This window comes from Myxine glutinosa, chromosome 1, assembly GCF_964187855.1.
Source record: "Myxine glutinosa chromosome 1, kmMyxGlut1.1, whole genome shotgun sequence".
Classification (NCBI taxonomy): domain Eukaryota; kingdom Metazoa; phylum Chordata; class Myxini; order Myxiniformes; family Myxinidae; genus Myxine; species Myxine glutinosa.
In genome coordinates this window covers 386,287,999-386,306,289 of record NC_136261.1, presented here as the reverse complement: position 1 = coordinate 386,306,289, position 18,291 = coordinate 386,287,999, and the positions used below count along the sequence as shown (strand labels likewise).

At 48.9% G+C, this 18,291-nt stretch overlaps 1 protein-coding gene across 1 annotated transcript; it reads left to right on the top strand.

Annotated features, from left to right (window-relative positions):
* The first annotated feature begins 4,759 nt into the window (after positions 1 to 4,759).
* Positions 4,760 to 7,170, top strand: LOC137416199 (THAP domain-containing protein 1-like). Its single transcript, XM_068101731.2, has 3 exons — positions 4,760 to 4,955; positions 5,444 to 5,639; positions 5,911 to 7,170. The coding sequence occupies exons 1-3, from the start codon at positions 4,888 to 4,890 to the stop codon at positions 6,256 to 6,258; spliced, it is 612 nt and encodes a 203-aa protein (XP_067957832.2). The 5' UTR covers positions 4,760 to 4,887; the 3' UTR covers positions 6,259 to 7,170.
* The last annotated feature ends 11,121 nt before the right edge of the window (positions 7,171 to 18,291 follow it).

Sequence of the window (18,291 nt, the reverse complement as noted above, 5' to 3'; positions counted from 1 at the left end):
GCCTATGTTACCCCCCAGACAAAATTGTATTTGTACCCTGAGTGAAGTATAAAAGCGTTTATAGCTGGAGTACCCGGCATTGCTCAAGCAAAAAAGAACCATTAAATTATTTGAAATGAGGGCAAATATAATAGAAAAGCAATTACATCCAAATCATCATTTTACCTTTTCATTGAATATATGCTGGTGAATGTGCCATTCATCACGTTTCAGTCAAGTATGATGATGTTCAGGAAGAAGAAGAAACCTTGCGACAAACTTTGACAACTTCCGGAATTGTTTTATTATTTGTGTTCAAATGTCTGGTGACAGTTTGGGTTTATTTATGTGAATGTGTACTTGGAAATAACTGTCATTAATCAAAAAGGCTTAGGCACTATCAGAGCGATTTTTTTAAAATCCATAAAACGAACTTTTTTTGCCCAAAAACACGCCCAGGCACTCACTGATGAACCTCTGAAAGTTTGACGAAGATCCGTTCAGCCATCTCTGAGAAAAATGGCGACACAGAGACACACAGATGAACGGCTCTCTTATATAGTGGAATATCAACATCCGCCATATTGCATTTATCGGTAAAGAGATTATTCGCCAAATCCAAGCAATCTTCACCTTTCTCCCTGGAGAGCCCATAACCCGGAAGTTATTACGAGAGTATCAATCGAGTTTATTAATTATTATCTTGTAGCGGTTACCGCTGGGTGTACACAATCGCCTTGCACCTACCAAGGACGCGGCCAGGGAGCAATCACCATGCCAGGCTCGTCCAGGCCGCCCAGACAGGCCCAGACGCGCCTCTCCCGGGCATGCCCGGACTCGCTGTTCCCGGGCTCGCCCGAGCCTCCCGGGCACGCCCGGTCTCGTCTTTCCAGGGCTCGCCCAGGACACCCGGGCATGCCCGCTCTCGCCTTTCCAGGACTCGCCAGCACGTCCCGGGCCGAGCACCTCCTCCACCTCCGAACGCTGTTCGGACGCCTCAGCGAGCACGGCTTAATTGTCAACCCGGCCAAATGCCACTTCGGCACGACGACCGTTGACTTTTTGGGCCACCACATCACCAAGACCGGGGCCGTGCCGCTGCCGACCAAGGTCGAGGCCATCACCAAGTTCTCGCGTCCCCGCTCCATCAAGGCCCTGCAAGAGTTCCTCGGCATGGTGAATTTTTATCACCGATTCGTGCCCCGCACTGCTCAGCTCATGCGGCCCCTTTACGAAGCCCTCCGGGGCAAGCCGGCCAAGCATGACATCGTTTGGTCCGCGACCATGGACACGGCATTCACGGGCGCGAAGGGGGCCCTCGCCGATGCAACGCTGCTGGCTCACCCGGTGCTCAACGCGCCCATCACCCTCACTACGGATGCCTCCAACTACGCGGTGGGCGCCGTCCATGAACAATGGGTGAACGGGGTTTGGCAGCCACTCGCTTTTTTCAGCCGGCAACTCCGGCCGAACGAGTTAAAATACAGCACGTTTGACCGCGAGCTCCTCGGTCTATTCCTGGCCGTTCGCCATTTCCGCCACCTCCTGGAGGGCCGCCCGTTTACAGCTTTCGACGACCACAAGCCATTGGTTTATGCAATGGCCAAAGTCACAGCGCCGTGGTCGGCCCGCCAGCAGCGCCACCTCTCCGCCATGTCGGAATTTACCACGGACATCCGGCACGTCGCCGGCAAAGACAACGCCGTGGCCGACTGTCTTTCTCGGGCCAGCGCGAACGCGGTCCACCTCAGCGTGGACTTCGTGCTCATGGCGGCCGACCAAACCACCGACACCGAGGTGCAGGCCCTCCGGGCGGCGGACACGGGCCTCCGCCTGGCCGACATCCCCTTCGCGGACACTGTCCTGCTCTGCGACGTCTCCCAAGGCCAGCCTCGCCCCATCGTGCCCGTTACCTGGCAGCGCCGCATCTTCGCCTCCATCCACGGCCTTTCTCACCCGGGGCAGAAAGCTTCTCAGAAGCTGGTGTCGGTGCGTTTCGTCTGGCACAGCCTTCGACGGGACGTCCGTGACTGGGCAAACGCCTGCACAGCCTGCCAGCGGGCCAAGGTCCACCGCCACACCCAGGCCCCGCTGGCACCTTTCACCGTAACCGAACGGCGTTTCGACCACGTCAACGTGGACCTGGTTGGCCCCCTTCCCCCTTCGCGGGGTTTCACACACCTGCTCACCATGGTGGACAGGACCACCAGGTGGCCGGAGGCCATTCCCCTCATTTCCACCACCACCGCCGACGTGGCACAGGCTTTCATCGCCACCTGGGTCACCCGTTTCGGCGCACCGGCAGACATCTCTTCGGACCGCGGTCCGCAGTTCACCTCCGAGCTGTGGGGCGCGGTCGCCCGCAACCTGGGAGTCCAGCTCCACCATACCACGGCCTACCACCCCCAAGCCAATGGGTTGTGCGAGCATTTTCACCACTCCATGAAGGCCGCGCTCATGGCCGGCCTTCAGGACAACGGTTGGGCCGACCGGCTGCCGTGGGTCCTTTTGGGCCTCCGCACAGCCCCCAAGGAGGACCTCCAGGCGTCCACCGCCGAGCTCGTCTACGGCCAGCTGCTCCGCGTCCCGGGCGAGTTCGTGCCCGACGCTACCAGTCCCTGGTCCGCAGCTCGCCAGCGCTCAGACCTCCAGGAGGCCGACGACGATTTGCCCCCGTGCCAACGTCCCGCCACGGTGGCCCCCAGTCCTACGTCCCCCCAGCGCTTCGCACAGCGGAGTACGTCTTTGTGCGTCATGAGGCACACCGGGGGCCACTCCGGCCGCCGTACGACGGGCCCTTCAGGGTCCTGCGACGGGACGACAAGTCATTCGTCATCGACTTCGGCGGCCGGTCGGACCGGATTTCAGTGGACCGCCTCAAACCGGCGCACGTGGACGTCGACCAACCACCACGGTTGACCCTTCCTCCGTGGGGAGGCCGCCCCCCGTCCACAGTTCCCCCCGCTCGACCACCCACCACCACATCGGACCCCCCCCCCCCCACGACCCTCCAGGGGTCGCTTCGGCCGGGTCATCAGGACCCCCCTTAAATTGACCCTGCCGGTGCAAGTCAATTCTGGAGGGGCGTGTGTAGCGTTTACCGCTGGGTGTACACAATCGCCTTGCACCTACCAAGGACGCGGCCAGGGAGCAATCACCATGCCGGGCTCGTCCAGGCCGCCCGGACAGGCCCAGACGCGCCTCTCCCGGGCATGCCCGGACTCGCTGTTCCCGGGCTCGCCCGAGCCTCCCGGGCATGCCCGGTCTCGTCTTTCCCGGGCATTCCCAGACTCGTCTTTCCAGGGCTCGCCCAGGACACCCGGGCATGACCGCTCTCGCCTTTCCAGGACTCGCCCAGGACGCCCAGGCACGCCCAGCCTCGCCTTTCCAGGGCTCGCCCAGGATGCCCGGGCAGGTCCAGACTCGCCTTTCCAGGACTCGCCCTTGACGCCCGGGCATGCCCGGTCTCGCTTTTCCCGGGCAAACGCTCCGGCATAATGTGTATATATATTGATGCCCGATAAACGGGCTTTTCAAAGTACCCGAGTTTGATACGTGCAATAAAGCAACTCGGACGAATTTCCGTCTTTGGTCGTGTCAATCCTTCCGACTCGCGTTGGAGCATAGCTCCTTCAATCTCAGCATTATCAGCTGCAATAACCTCAGTCTTGATCATCCGTGTAAATCGATTCAGTTCTTTCACGTTCGACTCGAGTCCATCAATGTGTTCACTTTAAAATTGAACACAATCAGTGATGGTGGTTTCCCCCTCATCAACACGATCACCTCAATCCATGAACCCAGCAGGGATCTCAATGAGGGTCTGACGGACCAATTGTTCGAATTCAACCTCGAAAAAGGAAAATCTCTCGGAACAGATTTCAAAACGGAAACAAGCTAAACGAATAAAGATGGAATATGATAAGTTTGACACTCGAGTTTACAGATCCGATATTCTATTCTTCTTCTTCTTCAGTTTCCATCACCGACGCCATGTTCAACGAAATGAACGAACGTGTGAATTCAATATGGATATGGCTCCCCCTTCTCTCCTCCTCATTGTACATTTCTCATGTTGAAACATTTCCCCTCAACAAACACAATAATTATACATTTCTCATTAATAACTTCATGATTCCCAAACCCGGTCAGGAAGGCAGTCACGTTACCTCACCTCCTGCGGAAGCTTGATAAACGTGACGAAACAAGATGCGCAACTCCCGAGCCAATAAGGAGAGGCTTCCACCCGTGACGTCATAAACAACGCGCTGACTCACTCTCGCAGAACGTGAGCGGGTTCTGCAATGCAGTCAGTTTCACAGAAGGTGATGAACTTATTTTAATAATTTCAGGCCGAGTTTCTTATTATTATTTTGTGTTTTGTGACGTTTTCAGAGCTGTGAGGCTCTATATATGCCACCTGTCCAGATATGATTGCAGTGAATGAAGGAACCATTAGGTAATCCAAAATACTAAATGGATTTCCATTTCCCGCTCTTTAAAAAAAAAAATTACAGAACCGCCCTGCAGAGTCGAGGGTCACGCCTGGGATTGAAATGGCCGGAAAGTTTCCGCAGATCCACTACGACTACACCAATGGCCACCTGTTTAATGCTCTGAAGTGAACGCCATCTGGGTTCGTACTTCGTACAGTATTTCAATTTAAACAGTTGCTTTCCTCACTCAGATTCATCGACACATGACAACGTCAATAACTACTACTACTCGTTAGTAGTTACGAGTACCACTTATAAAAGGTGTATTTCTTTTTCACCCCTCACCACTGATCTGTATATACTACTGGATAGCGGGTCGGGCTCTTGAGTTGAAGTCAGCGCCCGGCCACTGGACGCCATGTTGCCACTCGCATAAATTTTTCGTCAACACGCTCCGCTAACGTATTATGAAATGCCGGCTTGTGCTGCTATTAATTGCACAAAGAGACAAATACGAGGATGTGGAAAGACATTTCATCTGTAAGTACTGAAAATTAACATTTATTTGAGAATGTTTTATTTTAAAAACGTTGAATTTGAATGTTAAATTATGATGTTTGCACAACCGCGATCTGGATTCAAGTTTCAACTACTGAACTTCAGAACTAGTTTGACTCAACCGCAGAGTGCGCAAAGTCACTGAGCCGGGACATATTTCATCAATATGCGGTCCCTCAGGGCTAAGTTTGACCCAAAGTCTTTATCTATATATAGTTATCGAGGACGAGTATAAATAGCATGGTCCCGTCTAATAATGTGTACCCTGGATGATTCAAAGTTGCAAAACTCAATGCAGTTAAACTTTGAAACCAATAACTGATTCTGTATAAGTACATGGTAATTGAGTGTTTATATGGCTAGTATGTTGAATAGTTGAATATGCCTTACATATTGAATATGTTGTAAATTGTTGCTTCGAGTTGTACTTTCATGACTATCGGCTAATTTCTTGAAAATATTTTTTTCAGATTTCCATTCAGTCGTCCAGATGTTCTCCAGAAATGGGTTGTGAATGTGAAACGTGACAAATGGAAACCTTCAAAGAAGTCTGTCCTTTGCTCAGACCACTTTGATGACTCATGTTTTGACAGGACAGGTCAGACCACAAGACTCCGAGAAAATTCCCTGCCAACCATATTTGATTTTCCGACCCACCTGCAGAAGGTACATAACACAAGAGTTTCATGTTGTGGTGGAGTAACTGAGATATAAATAGTGTCATGTTGTAGCTGTCACTGCCAGCAGTGATTTTCACACTTGTCTACTTACATGCCAATTGATGTGTCAAATATATAAATTTTGCAAACATATCAACATCAGCAACTTATCAATACTTTTCCACCATCTCTTTTCTCAAGAACATCCCAAATAAATAATCTTGTATAATTTCTTCGTTCATAATTAATTCTGATCTATTATTCTGATGGATTTCCAGGATGAATGGAAGCGAAAACCACCCAAACCACGGTCTTTCCCGCAAGAAGCACTGGTCAATCTGCAAGAGCCACTGGACAACACACCCAGTACATCAATCATCACCAGCCCATCAAAGCTTGCAGCAACGACTGGTGCTGCTCACACATATGCTGTAACTGCCAGTCCACGGAGTGTGAAACGTAAACTGGACTCTGTGCATGACAATCTTTGTAGCGTCAAGAAAAAGCTCAAATTGACACAGCAGAAATCACGTCGCTGCCAGAGGAAAGTCAAATCTTTGACCACAGTTGTTCAAGCACTTCGTGATGAGCAGCTGCTCTCTGAGAATGGAGCTGACCACTTCTGAAGCGTTCTGCATTCAAGATGTGCTCTTGCCTCTCATTAAATTTGTTCACCTTATGCTTGTGACTAACAAGTGATTTCAAATAGTGTATTGACTGTATTCTCTTCTTTGTGTTTGTTGTTTGCAACTGGGAGACAATGGAGCACTGACAGGCTGCTCTTTTTGGCTCCTTCAAATGTCAGCATTTTGTGCTTTTTGTATCCTGTGCATCATCGCATTTTGTCACCATATCATCTGAATATGTGGATAAATTTTACTTCAAATGTGGATTATATTGTAGGATAATTGTTTAGATCTGGATTGTTTCTTTGTGCAAATTTGTTCTGTGAAAGAATACTGGGAAGCAACAATGAGTCTTGAGTGAACTGAATGGATAATGCTTGCTTGGTGGTGTGACAGTACTCCGGCTAATCCTCTGGTTGTTCACTGCAGTGTTCGGTCAGGCATGTCGGCTGTGGTGCTGTCTAGTCTAGGGATTACCTGCTTGCTGTGAAACAACATGTGGCGGTGACTTTTGGTGGTCGTGCCTTCTCCGACGTGGCACCCACACTGTGGAACCATTCCCAGAGGAAGTCGGCATACCTCCTACATCAGTATCTGAGCGAAATGAAACGTGTGGGACTTTAGGCCACATTTCTGCAATCTGTGTGCCAAACCGGGCCAGAGAACTGTCTGGGTAATGAGATGAAGTGTGAAACATACCCACGACAGAGGGTGTCGAAACCCTGACCTGGCGGTCGCCAATCAAACGCATTACCACAAGAACAAACTGAAGACACTTGTTCAATGATGATTTTGGTGACAAAATGTTTGTTTCTTTTGTTGAGCCTCTTTGAAAAGGGCACACTACATATGTCGGTCAATATTATTATTATTAATTGAGGCTTTGTAATAAAAGGTGCCTTTTTATTCCAACTTTAAGCTTTTTATGTTTCATTTGTCTTTCAGAAGACTTTGTTTGTTGTCAACTGATAAATTCTTGACATAGAATGAGTAAATGACCCAACATTGAAACCATCACATATAGACATCCTGGAGAAAGTATTCCGTGAGAACAGCGTTGACCACAATGCCCTTAAATTGTGGCCTAATTTATTGTATCAAGGATGATAAAATCTTTGAAAAATTAGTAAATTTTAATAATAATGCTTTATTCTCAAGCAATTTGGATTATACACTAAATTCATACTTAAATCGAGAATTATTTGAGAAAAACACAAACATGGACAAGAAATTTGCATTGAAATTGTGAGGAAGGTTGGCAAAAAAATCAATCAGAATTGAGTTTTCGAGCTGCTAACCTGGAACGTACAAATAAACATTAATTTGAAGAATTACATTGAGAGTTAAGAACAATAAAACGAAAGGATATTACAAGAGAACATTGGCGTGCCAAATACATAAACATATACATTGTCTGTCAATCATTGAGTTTGGAAAATGACACTTTGTATATATTTACAAAGTATAATTCTGAAAATTTTGCACATATAATCTAGGTTTCTTTCTAAAACAGCTTGTTGAGTGACTTTCAGTTGCGATGTTACGAGGTAGTTCATTCCACAGTTGTGCAAACGCCAGGAACTGACACAGGCCGCGCCTCCTTGTGCGAGTGGCAAGATGGCCGCCGCTGTCGCGCGCCGGCTTCACAGCTTTGTACAAGCCTATTGGCCGATGCTCTATCCAGTAGTATATACAGATCAGTGCCCCTCACTCATCTTCTGTTCGATAAACGAAGAGGAAGAAGGAGATGAAATATAAGAAGAAGAGGAGGAGGAAGGAGAGCACACCTGTTCTTGCTCTATTTGATCCAAACCTAACCACATTCATTTCAATGGATGCGTCTGACTATGGGTGACGGTGTGGGGTAACCCACAAAACCGCGAAAACCTTCCATGCTTCGCTGCAGCCAATCAAACTGTTAAACCAGGTAAAAATCCTGTTACCGCGATAACTTGTGAAACAGTATTCTGACCAAAGTTGGTACAAGTATGTATTATGATACAAATATGAACTTATTTGATTTTGGGGTCAGGAGGTCAAAGGTCAAGATCTGTAATAGGTCTATACCTTGAGAACGGTTGAGGGGATGTAATTCAAAGTTGGTACAGGTATGTATAATGACGTAACGATTAACTGATTCGATTTTGGGGTCAAGAGGTCAAAGGTCAAATGTCAGACAGGTAAAGATTCTGTTGCCGAGTTAACTTGTGAACAAGTCATGGGATTGTCACCAAGCTTGGTATTAATTATATATTATGATGAGAAGATAAACTGATTTGATTTTGGGGTCAAGAGGTCAAAGATCAGAGGTCATGTTAAGTAAAAATGATGTTGCCTTGCCAATTTGTGAACCAATGATGGGATTTTGAACAGATTTGGCAGAGATATATATGATGCAAAGATGAACTGATTGAATTTTGCATCAAGAGGTCAAAGGTCAGAGGTCATGTCAGGTAAAAATGATGTTGCCATGCCAACTCGTGAACCAATGATGGGATTTCGAACAGATTTGGCAGAGATATACAGTATATGATGCAAAGATGAACTGATTGAATTTTGCATCAAGAGGTCAAAGGTCAGAGGTCATGTCAGGTAGAAATGTGATAACTTGAGAATAGCTGAACGGATTTAAATCAAACTTGGTACAGGTATGTATAATGATGTAAACATGAACGGATTAAATTTTTGCATTGAGGTCAAAGGTCATGTTAGGTAAAAATCCTGTTACCGTGATAACTTGTGAACCAGTGATGGGATTTTGCCCAACTTTAATGTAAATTTTATTATAATGGAGCAAACGTATATGGTTTTGTTTATATGCGACCAAAACATATTCTTCTTCAAAAAAATATTAACATCCAAAACACAGTCCGCGAACTCTTAATTACATTTAGAGTGCCGAGACCCTCAGAACTTTGACGACCCTTTAAGTCCCCCAAGACCCTTTACACCAACAAGACCCCTGAAGACCCAAAATACCCTTAAAGACCCTGAAAACCCAAAATACCCCAAAGACCCAAAACACCGAAAACGCTGAAAAGACCCCGAAGACACAAAAGACCCCGAAGACCCAAAGCACCCCAAAGACCCAAAACACCCCAAAGACCCAAAATACCCTTAAATTCCCTGAGGATCCAAAAGACCCTGAAGACTCAAATGGCCCCGAAGACCCCAGAGACCCAAAACAGCCTGAAGACCCAAAACACCCCAAAGACCTGGAAGACCTGGAATACCCAAAAGACCCTGAAAATCCAAAATACCCTGAAGACCCAAAATACCCCCAAAGACCCTTAAAGACCCAGAGGAACTAAAAGACCCATAAGAACCAAAAGCCCCTGAAGCCCCTTAAGACCCAAAAGCCCATAAAGACCCCAACGACTCCGAAGACCCTGAAGACCCAAATGGCCCTGAAGACCCAAAAGACCCTGAAGAACCAAAAGACCTTAAAGACCCAAAAGACATTGAAATGGTAAAATATGCCTATCCCTCTGAAACGACGTGTGGTGAGGCGTGCGGAGCACGCCGATTCATGCTAGTATATGTTATGATGCAAAGATGAACTGATTATATTTTGGCATCAAAGGTGAGGAGTGAGGTGATTTAGTGATTTAGGTGAGGTCATAGTTAATTTCATGTAAAATGTGATACTTGAGAACAGCTAGATGGATTTAAATCAAACTTGATATAACTATTTATAACTTTAAGTCCTTTATAACTTTAAGTTATACTTTAATATAACTTTAAGTCTTACCCTGCACAGTCAACTTGTTGCGAGCCAACTCTTCTGTTTTTGAACATTTTTTTCTTTGATCCAATATGGCTGCCAAACCAAGTGAGCAATGACATCATAAATTTACATTCTCTAATATAATTGTTGCACAGATCACGCTCAATACATTTCAAACTGATCGGACTAAGCGTTGTCCCTGTCGAATTGTGACGTTATAATTATGGCACCAATGACGTCATTGTTAACAACCCCTATTCCCTATATGGAGTTCTTTACAATGAGCCATGTTTAAATTTTTTCCATGCTGCGGTTTTGGAGATATAGAGGTGCAACATTTTAAGGTTTTTCCAAGATGGCGCCTGTACCACATGACCTATGACATCATGATTATCATTAAAATATTCTGCATGAGAAGGCGTTCCTATGGTGAAAATTTCGTGCCCATCAGACCAACAGTTACTGAGAAAAAAAATTCACAATGATTGGATACGTGTTGTACTTGTCGAATTATGACGTCATAACGAAGGCAGAGATGGCATCATCATTAACATATCTTATTCCCCATGGGGAGTACTTGACAATGAGCCATATTTCAATTTTTTCCATGGAGCGGTTTAGGAAAAAGAGGTACAAGGTTTTTCGATTTTTTTTCAAGATGGCGTCTGTACCACGTGACCTATGACGTTATAATTATCATTAAATAATTATACAGGAGGAGCCGCTCATATTCTGAAAATTTTGGGTCCATCGGACTAACATTTACAGAGGAATTTTTGTTTTATTCATACTGATCAGATCAAGCGTTGTACTTGTCGAATTATGACATCATAATTAAGGCACCGATGACATCGCCATCAACATATTGTTGTGCATCTCTGCGCCGGCTCTCTCCCCTTACCAAGGGGGGATTAGTCCCCTAGTCTTTGACTGACCGACGGGACCCGGGACCGATGGTGTCCTTCCTGGACAGCGCGAAATAGGGTCGTAGGACTAGAATCACTAATACGTAATTACTCGCGCTGCCCAGAAACGAGGAAATAAACCCCGCCCGAATCACGGGTGTTGGTGGATATGCAGAGCGGTAGCGAACCCGTGATCCGAGCCGTTATTATCAATTACTAGACCCCGATCCAAGCTGTTCTTATTTGTGCCACATTTACCAAATGATGGAAATCACAGAAGCGGTCGAATTGGTAAGAAAAGGAATAACAAGATTTATTCACACTATGTACAATGATGAGAAGAAGAAGACACAGTGCAGCCTTAATAAGTCTTAACTTACTCCCCAGACAAACGGGCCCGTCTCACACACAGACACTCACACGGGGATTGCAGACGAAGGTCAGCACGTCCAGGGATGGCGTCCAGGCAGCTCTCTCTCTGGTCCCCAACTTGCACCGCGAAGTAGATGAAGGCATCGGCCAGGAGCTCTCCACGTGTCGTTGGCGCACACGGGATAATAATGCGGGGCGAATGGTCAGGCTTGGGCTCTGGCGGTTAACACTGGCGTTATTCACGGGCATGGCTGCGTACGTAATAGTTCAATACAGCGCTAAGCCTCGAAGTGTTCACACAATGAAGTGCTCCCAACCAGCCCTCTTCTCTCGTGCAAGTTCTCACTGCCATCCTCTCGATACAGTTCCTTCATCTCGTGCATAGGTTCTCTGGTAAGTCCTTTCATGCGAGTCCTCTTCCAACCAGTCCTCTTCAAGGGCTTTCTGTGAAGGCTTTTATAGATACGCCCCGCGAACCTTCTAGCACTTGCTAGACGCGCCCTTACCATGCCCTATCACGCCATGCCCTCCGAACCCTGGTTGGCTGGTGGCCCTTACCGTCATCGCCTCTGACGCGCTCCTTGACGCCGCCCCATCCCGACCCCGCGCTCCTCCCCCTTAGGCCTACCTCGTGTTGCTTGACTAGCGAGCGAACAAAGGGCAGCCAAAGCGTAACAAACGGGGTGGATCAGCCAAATGGGGCGCGGGATCGGCTATGCCCATAGATGGAACTGAAGGGTGGCCGCAAAATGAAAGGACCTAAACTCATGACTTTACACAATGCAGATATTACTAGGGAAATGGCCTACTCTTCCACATACTATGACATAACTAATACTCTAAGTGGGCCTATGTGTTGCTCGTGGACTAACTATGGGGGGCAAACCTTTAGCCTTTAATGTTGTCATATGTACAAATCTCAAAACCGTAGCACTGCCCCCCTCCTTCGCCAGGCTCGTCCCTGAGCCGAACCCACACAAGTGAGAACGACCGGTTTTGAGCAAGGTTCAGGACTACTCTTTAAATTCTGTGTGACACTTCGGTGTGGTTCCCCTCTACATTTAATCGAACACCCTGTGTGTGACAATTTTACAACACTAAATATGTCCCACCTACTGCGTTGTGTACTAACTAACAGACTCACACCCACAGCTAACCGAATTGTGGAAAGAATTCTCAAACTACACATAAAGCCGGTGGGGAGCATGTTATTTACAAGACTAACCCTAATTATTTACATCTCTATAACCCAGGACCTGTTCTTTTGTGGGAAAGAAATTTTGGAGGAGAGAAACACAATGCAATGCACCAATACACCAAAATAATGCACCAAAATGCATAATCATGCACAATCACCATTTCAAAATAAATGTTGGCTTTTGCTGCTTGGCTGCTGCTGGGCTGCTGCTTCTTGCATCTTCCTGCTTCGTCTTCGGTGTGCCATAATAAAAACTTGAGGTCTTCTTTCCTGACACACCGGAATAAAATGCACAAACCGTGTCCGTTTTTATTTGCAGGGCCAATCTTATGGTCCATCTGCGTGACATTGTCGTCACTTAAAAAACCAGTGGTCCGCAGGGGCAAGGTAACGTTTGCAGCAAATGTCTGCTCAGCCAAGATGCCAGGCCACAGAACGTGTGGTCCATAGGGTGTATTGGTGCAGCAAAAGGTAGCAGGAGTGCCGCACAAGTGTAGCAACGTGCCGCAGCACAGTTCAATGTTCCTGCACACTCCCCTCAACACAAAAAATGGGTCCATGGGTGGGGAGGAAGACAAAGCAGAGTTAGCGGAGGAAAGGGCGCAAAGGTACACATCAATACGAGGCAATGCAACATGAGGGGCGCGGGAGAGCGAGCAGAGAAAGCTCGTCCCCAGCCATTCGTAACCCCCCATGTCAGCCTACACTACCCTTGCCCTTCCCTGTATTTACACTCGCTTTACAAATTCGTCACTACATCCTGTCGCCCATATCCCCTTATATGCCAAATTTGTCATCCAATCCCTCGCAAGAAGGAAGAGATGGAATACCCACAATGTCACTCTCACGTCATGATGCGTCTTTACCATCCAAATCATTTACAAAGCCTGGTGTGGAGTTCCGTCTCCTTGGTGAGTGGATGTGGATGGTGCGAAGAGATTTCTCATCCTAACTATACTCAAGTAACATTAACTCAGTGAGTCTACCCGGGGTCTTGCCCTGCCAATTGGCATCTTTAAACTATGTGGTTCTAAAAATCAATTCCCATTGACCCACCCTGTGGTGCCTTCCAAATTTGGGTCTCACTCCCCAATTTTTCACGACTGTGCCTTCGCACAATTTCGGGGCTGGGTCATGTGGCTCCACTAGCAGGTCTACCTACCTGCACGCCTTCGCCACTGAAGTAGCCACCCGAGCTTACCTAGCTCCTTGCGACTCCACTAAATCGGGGAAGGCCCCTCCTGGCTCTCTCACTCCTCTGATGCCCTCTCTGGCATTGGGCTACCCGGATCCTTCTCCTGGATCCTCGGGCCCCACTGAACACTACTCTGACTGGCTCCCAGAGCCTACCTGCAGCCTCACCTGGCCGACATCATCTAACTAGCTAACAGTAGCGGAGTGCCCGAATAACCATACGCACCAACAAAGCCCACACGCCCAGACATTTCCACAGACTCATGCACCCATCTAAGCACTTCTTTGCTACTACCTGCACCACAGGTGTCAATATCCAATAATTTACCTAAACCCTCTACCTAACTTTAAACTACCCTCCCCGGGTATTCGTGAAGGGGTCCATCTTCCCCCATCCACTCCTTCGCACCATGCACTCCACACCACTCATTCCACACCATTTATTCCACGCGCCAAATATTCTCCACTTGCACACTTATTGTGCTCCCACCTGTTCTCCACTTGCACACGATGCAAGTCCATTCACTCAACACCATTCCATTCGTCCTCAGTACACCACTTATACACTTCTACACACACACAGCATCATCTAACTAGCTACTCCCCTCTAATACTCGTGCTTTCCCGTCTTCCCTTACACGAAGCACTTCCCTCGTCATTATCATCCATCTAATCTGACAACGTCCCCTCTACCTGTACAAAAGTCACTACTTAAATCTTGTCCCTATGGTCATCTCTAAATCCCTAACAATATCCTAGCCCGCCCTCAGCTAGTTTTCACTGCCACCCCATAACCTAGCGCTCATGTGCCCCCAAAGTTGATGTGAGGGATGGGAGATCTACCATCCCTCTACATCGGACACCATTCTTTGACACTATCACCCGCCAGTCCTCTCGCACTATGAGCCCCCATCATTTGAGGTACTGGGTCCTGCCTCGGCCTCTAAAGCTGAGGCGATCCATGAGGGTGCCTGCTCGCCGGTGTAATGTCTTACCCGGTTGGCATGGATGATCCGAGGGAGGGCTCATGGCCCCATTTTGATCTTAATGACCACGTCACAAATTTGCGCCAGGACGAGCCCCGGGCCTTGCCAGGGTGAGGTGAGTTTGGGACACCTGCCCTTCCACCTCCGGGGATTGAAGAACCAAATCTTCATCCCTGGAGCGTACTGACTCCCCTGGCTCTGGTGGTCGTACCTGCGCTTCATTTTGGCACCCGCCAGCTGAAGCTGGCGGCGTGCGAAGGCATGGACACTCTCCATGCCTTCCTCTAAGTGACGTGCATAGCCCTACCCCGGCGGTCGATTAGTGGTCTCAGGCACGGGACCGCATAGCAGGTCGGCGGGAGCACGCAACTCCCGCCCATAGATAAGCAATGCTGGGCTGCATGCGGTGGCCCCATGCTGGCTAGTTCAGTAGGCCATTAACAAATACGGGAGATGTTCATTCTAGTCATCCTGACGGGTGGTGGTGAACAATGCCAATTGCAGAACCAGGATTCGGTTGAACCTTTCCACCATCCCGTCAGATTGAGGTCTTAAGGGCGTTGTTCTTGTTTTTCTAATTGACAGGAGTCTGCACACATCTTTTAACAATTGACTTTCAAAATTTCGACCCTGGTCGGTGTGCAGCTCTTCCGGAATCCCATGCCTACATACAAATCCTTCCACGAAGGCCTGTGCCACCTCCCCGGCTTCTTGGTTGGGGAGGGCGTAGGCCTCCGGCACTTGGTGAAATAGTCAATTACAATGAGGATGTACTTATTACCTTGATGGGTGCGGGGTAGTGGTCCTAGAATATCCATAGCCACCCGCTCAAGGGGGGCCCCCACCTGGTGTAATTGAAGGGGGGCCCTCATCCTCCATGCTGGTCCCTTTTTAGCAGTACAGGCGTCGCATCTCCGACACCAGTCCTGTATATCGCGCCCCATATTTACCCAATAGAACCTCCGGTCGACCCGAGATGTTGTCTTTGTCCTACCCAAATGGCCGCCGGGGCGGGTACCATGCACCTGCTGTAATATGGTGTTTTTGAATTTATTTGGGAATATCACCAGCCAGGAAGTTCTCTCAGAGGGAATCTCTACCCATTTGCGATACAAGATGTTACCTTTCAATTCCAGAGTTTGCCACTGAGCCCAATATGCCTTTGGTAGCGCCCCGAGGGGAGTGACCTCTTCCCCATTAGGTCTTCTCCCTAATCGAACCCATTCGTACAACGGTCCCAGCACGGGATTCTCCCGCTGGGCCGTGCTCTAAGCCAATGTTCCAAATTCTTCATCGGCTGTTAGTGGCAAGATTGGCCCTCTCACCCGGGTTGCACGGACTACGAGGGTAGTGGTGGAGTCTGCCAATTGCTCCCTCTCCTCGTGTGTCGCACAAAATTTACAGTTTTCCCCCAAACAAGGACGTTGAGAGAGTGCATCGGCATTCCCATGGGCTTTCCCGGCCCTATGGGTCACACTGAAATCGTACTGCCGCAACTTTTCCAACCACCTTTCAATTTGGCCCTCAGGTTTCTTGAACCGGAGGAGCCATTGCAGGGAGGAATGGTCAGTTCGAACCAGAAATTTCTGCCCGTACAAGTACGGGTGGAAATGGCTCATGGCAGCCAGCATAGCCAATAACTCTTTACGAGTGACGCAATAATTTCGCTTGGGCCTGCTCATGGCCCCACTATAATATGCGATCACTCTCTCCACGCCCCCCTGTGTCTGGGACAAAACTGCGCCCAATCCTTCCTGGCTTGCATCCGTGTCTAGGGTAAATGTCCCGTCACTAGTGGTGGGATAAGCTAGAATGGGTGCGGATGTCAAACACCCCTTCAATGCAAGGAAGGCCTCCTGGCAATCCCTTGTCCAATTAAATCTCGCCTCCTTCTCCGTAAGCCGGTGAATGGGCCGGGCCAACTCTGCAAATTTTGCCACAAAGCGCCGGTAGTAGGAGCAGAGTCCCAAAAATCCCCGCACCTCCTTGATGGTACGTGGTGCGGGCCCACTCCTCTACCGCTGTAATTTTACCTGGGTCTGTTTTTACCCCCTCGCCACCAATGACGTGACCTAGATAGGCTGCCTCTCTAGCAAACAAAGTGCATTTACTTGGGCTCAGCTTTAACCCTGCCTGTCTGAGGCACCCAAACACCTGGTCCAAATTAGCTATCGCTTGGGGGAATGTTTTATCATGCACAAGGATGTCATACAGGTACACCAGGCATGACTGCCATGGCATGCCGCCCAGTGCATGCTCCATCAATCGTTCAAAGGTGGTGGGGGCGTTACACAAACCAAACGGCATCACAGTGAACTGATACAGTCCCTTACCTGTGGAAAATGCCGTTTTCTCCTTCCCTGCCCTATCCATCTCCACCTGCCAATACCCACTCTTGAGGTCCAAGGTTGAGAACCAATTTGAGCCCGCAACGGCATCGAGGGTATCGTCAATTCTTGGCAGAGGATATGAATCTTTGAGTGTCACATTGTTTAGTTGGCGATAGTCCACGCAGAAACGCGTGGTCCCATCTTTCTTTTTGACCAACACAACGGGTGACATCCAAGGACTTCCCCAGGGCTCGATGATACCTGCATCGAGCATTTTTTCTACCTGCTCATCAGCTTCCTCCCTCTTGCTCCAAGGGAGCCGTCGGGCGGGCTGACGAATAGGCCGGGCCTCACCGGTGTGGATCTGATGTTTCACCAGGCCTGTACGTCCAATATCCTCGGAGGACAAGGAGAAGATATCCAAATGGGTTTCAATCAATTTGTGTAAGGCCTCCCTCTGGGTTTCCTCCAACTCTACGCTACTTCGATTTACCATCTCACAATTGGGATCGGGCCAATTCCTCGTATTTCCTAAAGACTCCCTCTGGGACCGGCATGGCTGGATGTTCTCGCCCCTCATTGCCACGACTTCTTTAACTGGGGTGCAGCCGGCTATCTTCGTGCCCCGTCCGATAGTGCGTGGTTCCGTATTAATATTAATTACTCGGTCGGCCACCACTGGCCCGTCCGTTTTTACGAGGGTGCGGCCCATGACTAAACCCGGGATGGACTGCGCTGCCACCGGTTCGACTAGGCCGCAGGACTCCTGCCATGTCGGGCGAGCTAGCCATCGGGCCGGCACTATTGCCTCGGCCCTTGGGGGGATGGTCACGGCCTCAGAAGGCTCCAGCTCCGTCCTCTCGGCCATGCTCACCCCTCTCAATGGCAGCTCATCTATTCCCTCTTGCAGGGTCCCCCGGCACAAATCGATTTTACAACCACTGGCAGTCAACAGATCCAACCCGATTAGGCATGGGTCGCACACTTCCGCCACCCAAACTTCTATCTCCCTCTTTACCGACCCCAACTTGAGGGTTACAAAACCACGCCCTATGATGGGGGCCATTACCTGGGTAGCCAACTGCAAACTATGAGTTTCCAGACGCTGGATTTTATCCCAGCCGTCTGCACTCGAATTAAGGATCACAGGGCTGATGATCGTAGCGCTAGCTCCTGTGTCCACTACGGCGTCTACCCCCACGCCGGCAATTTTGCACCAAATTGTCAAGCTACCTGTACCAATTTGGCTACAATAGATGACCTGTCGCGTCAATGAGGGCTCTTCTCCATCCCCTACTACCGAACACGGCCCTGCATGCTC

Coding starts and splice junctions, on each gene's coding strand:
- LOC137416199 (XM_068101731.2), top strand. CDS start 4,888: ATGCCGGCTTGTGCTGCTATTAATTGCACAAAGAGACAAATACGAGGA. Junction 4,956..5,443: donor TGTGGAAAGACATTTCATCT/GTAAGTACTGAA, acceptor TATTTTTTTCAG/ATTTCCATTCAGTCGTCCAG. Junction 5,640..5,910: donor TTCCGACCCACCTGCAGAAG/GTACATAACACA, acceptor ATGGATTTCCAG/GATGAATGGAAGCGAAAACC.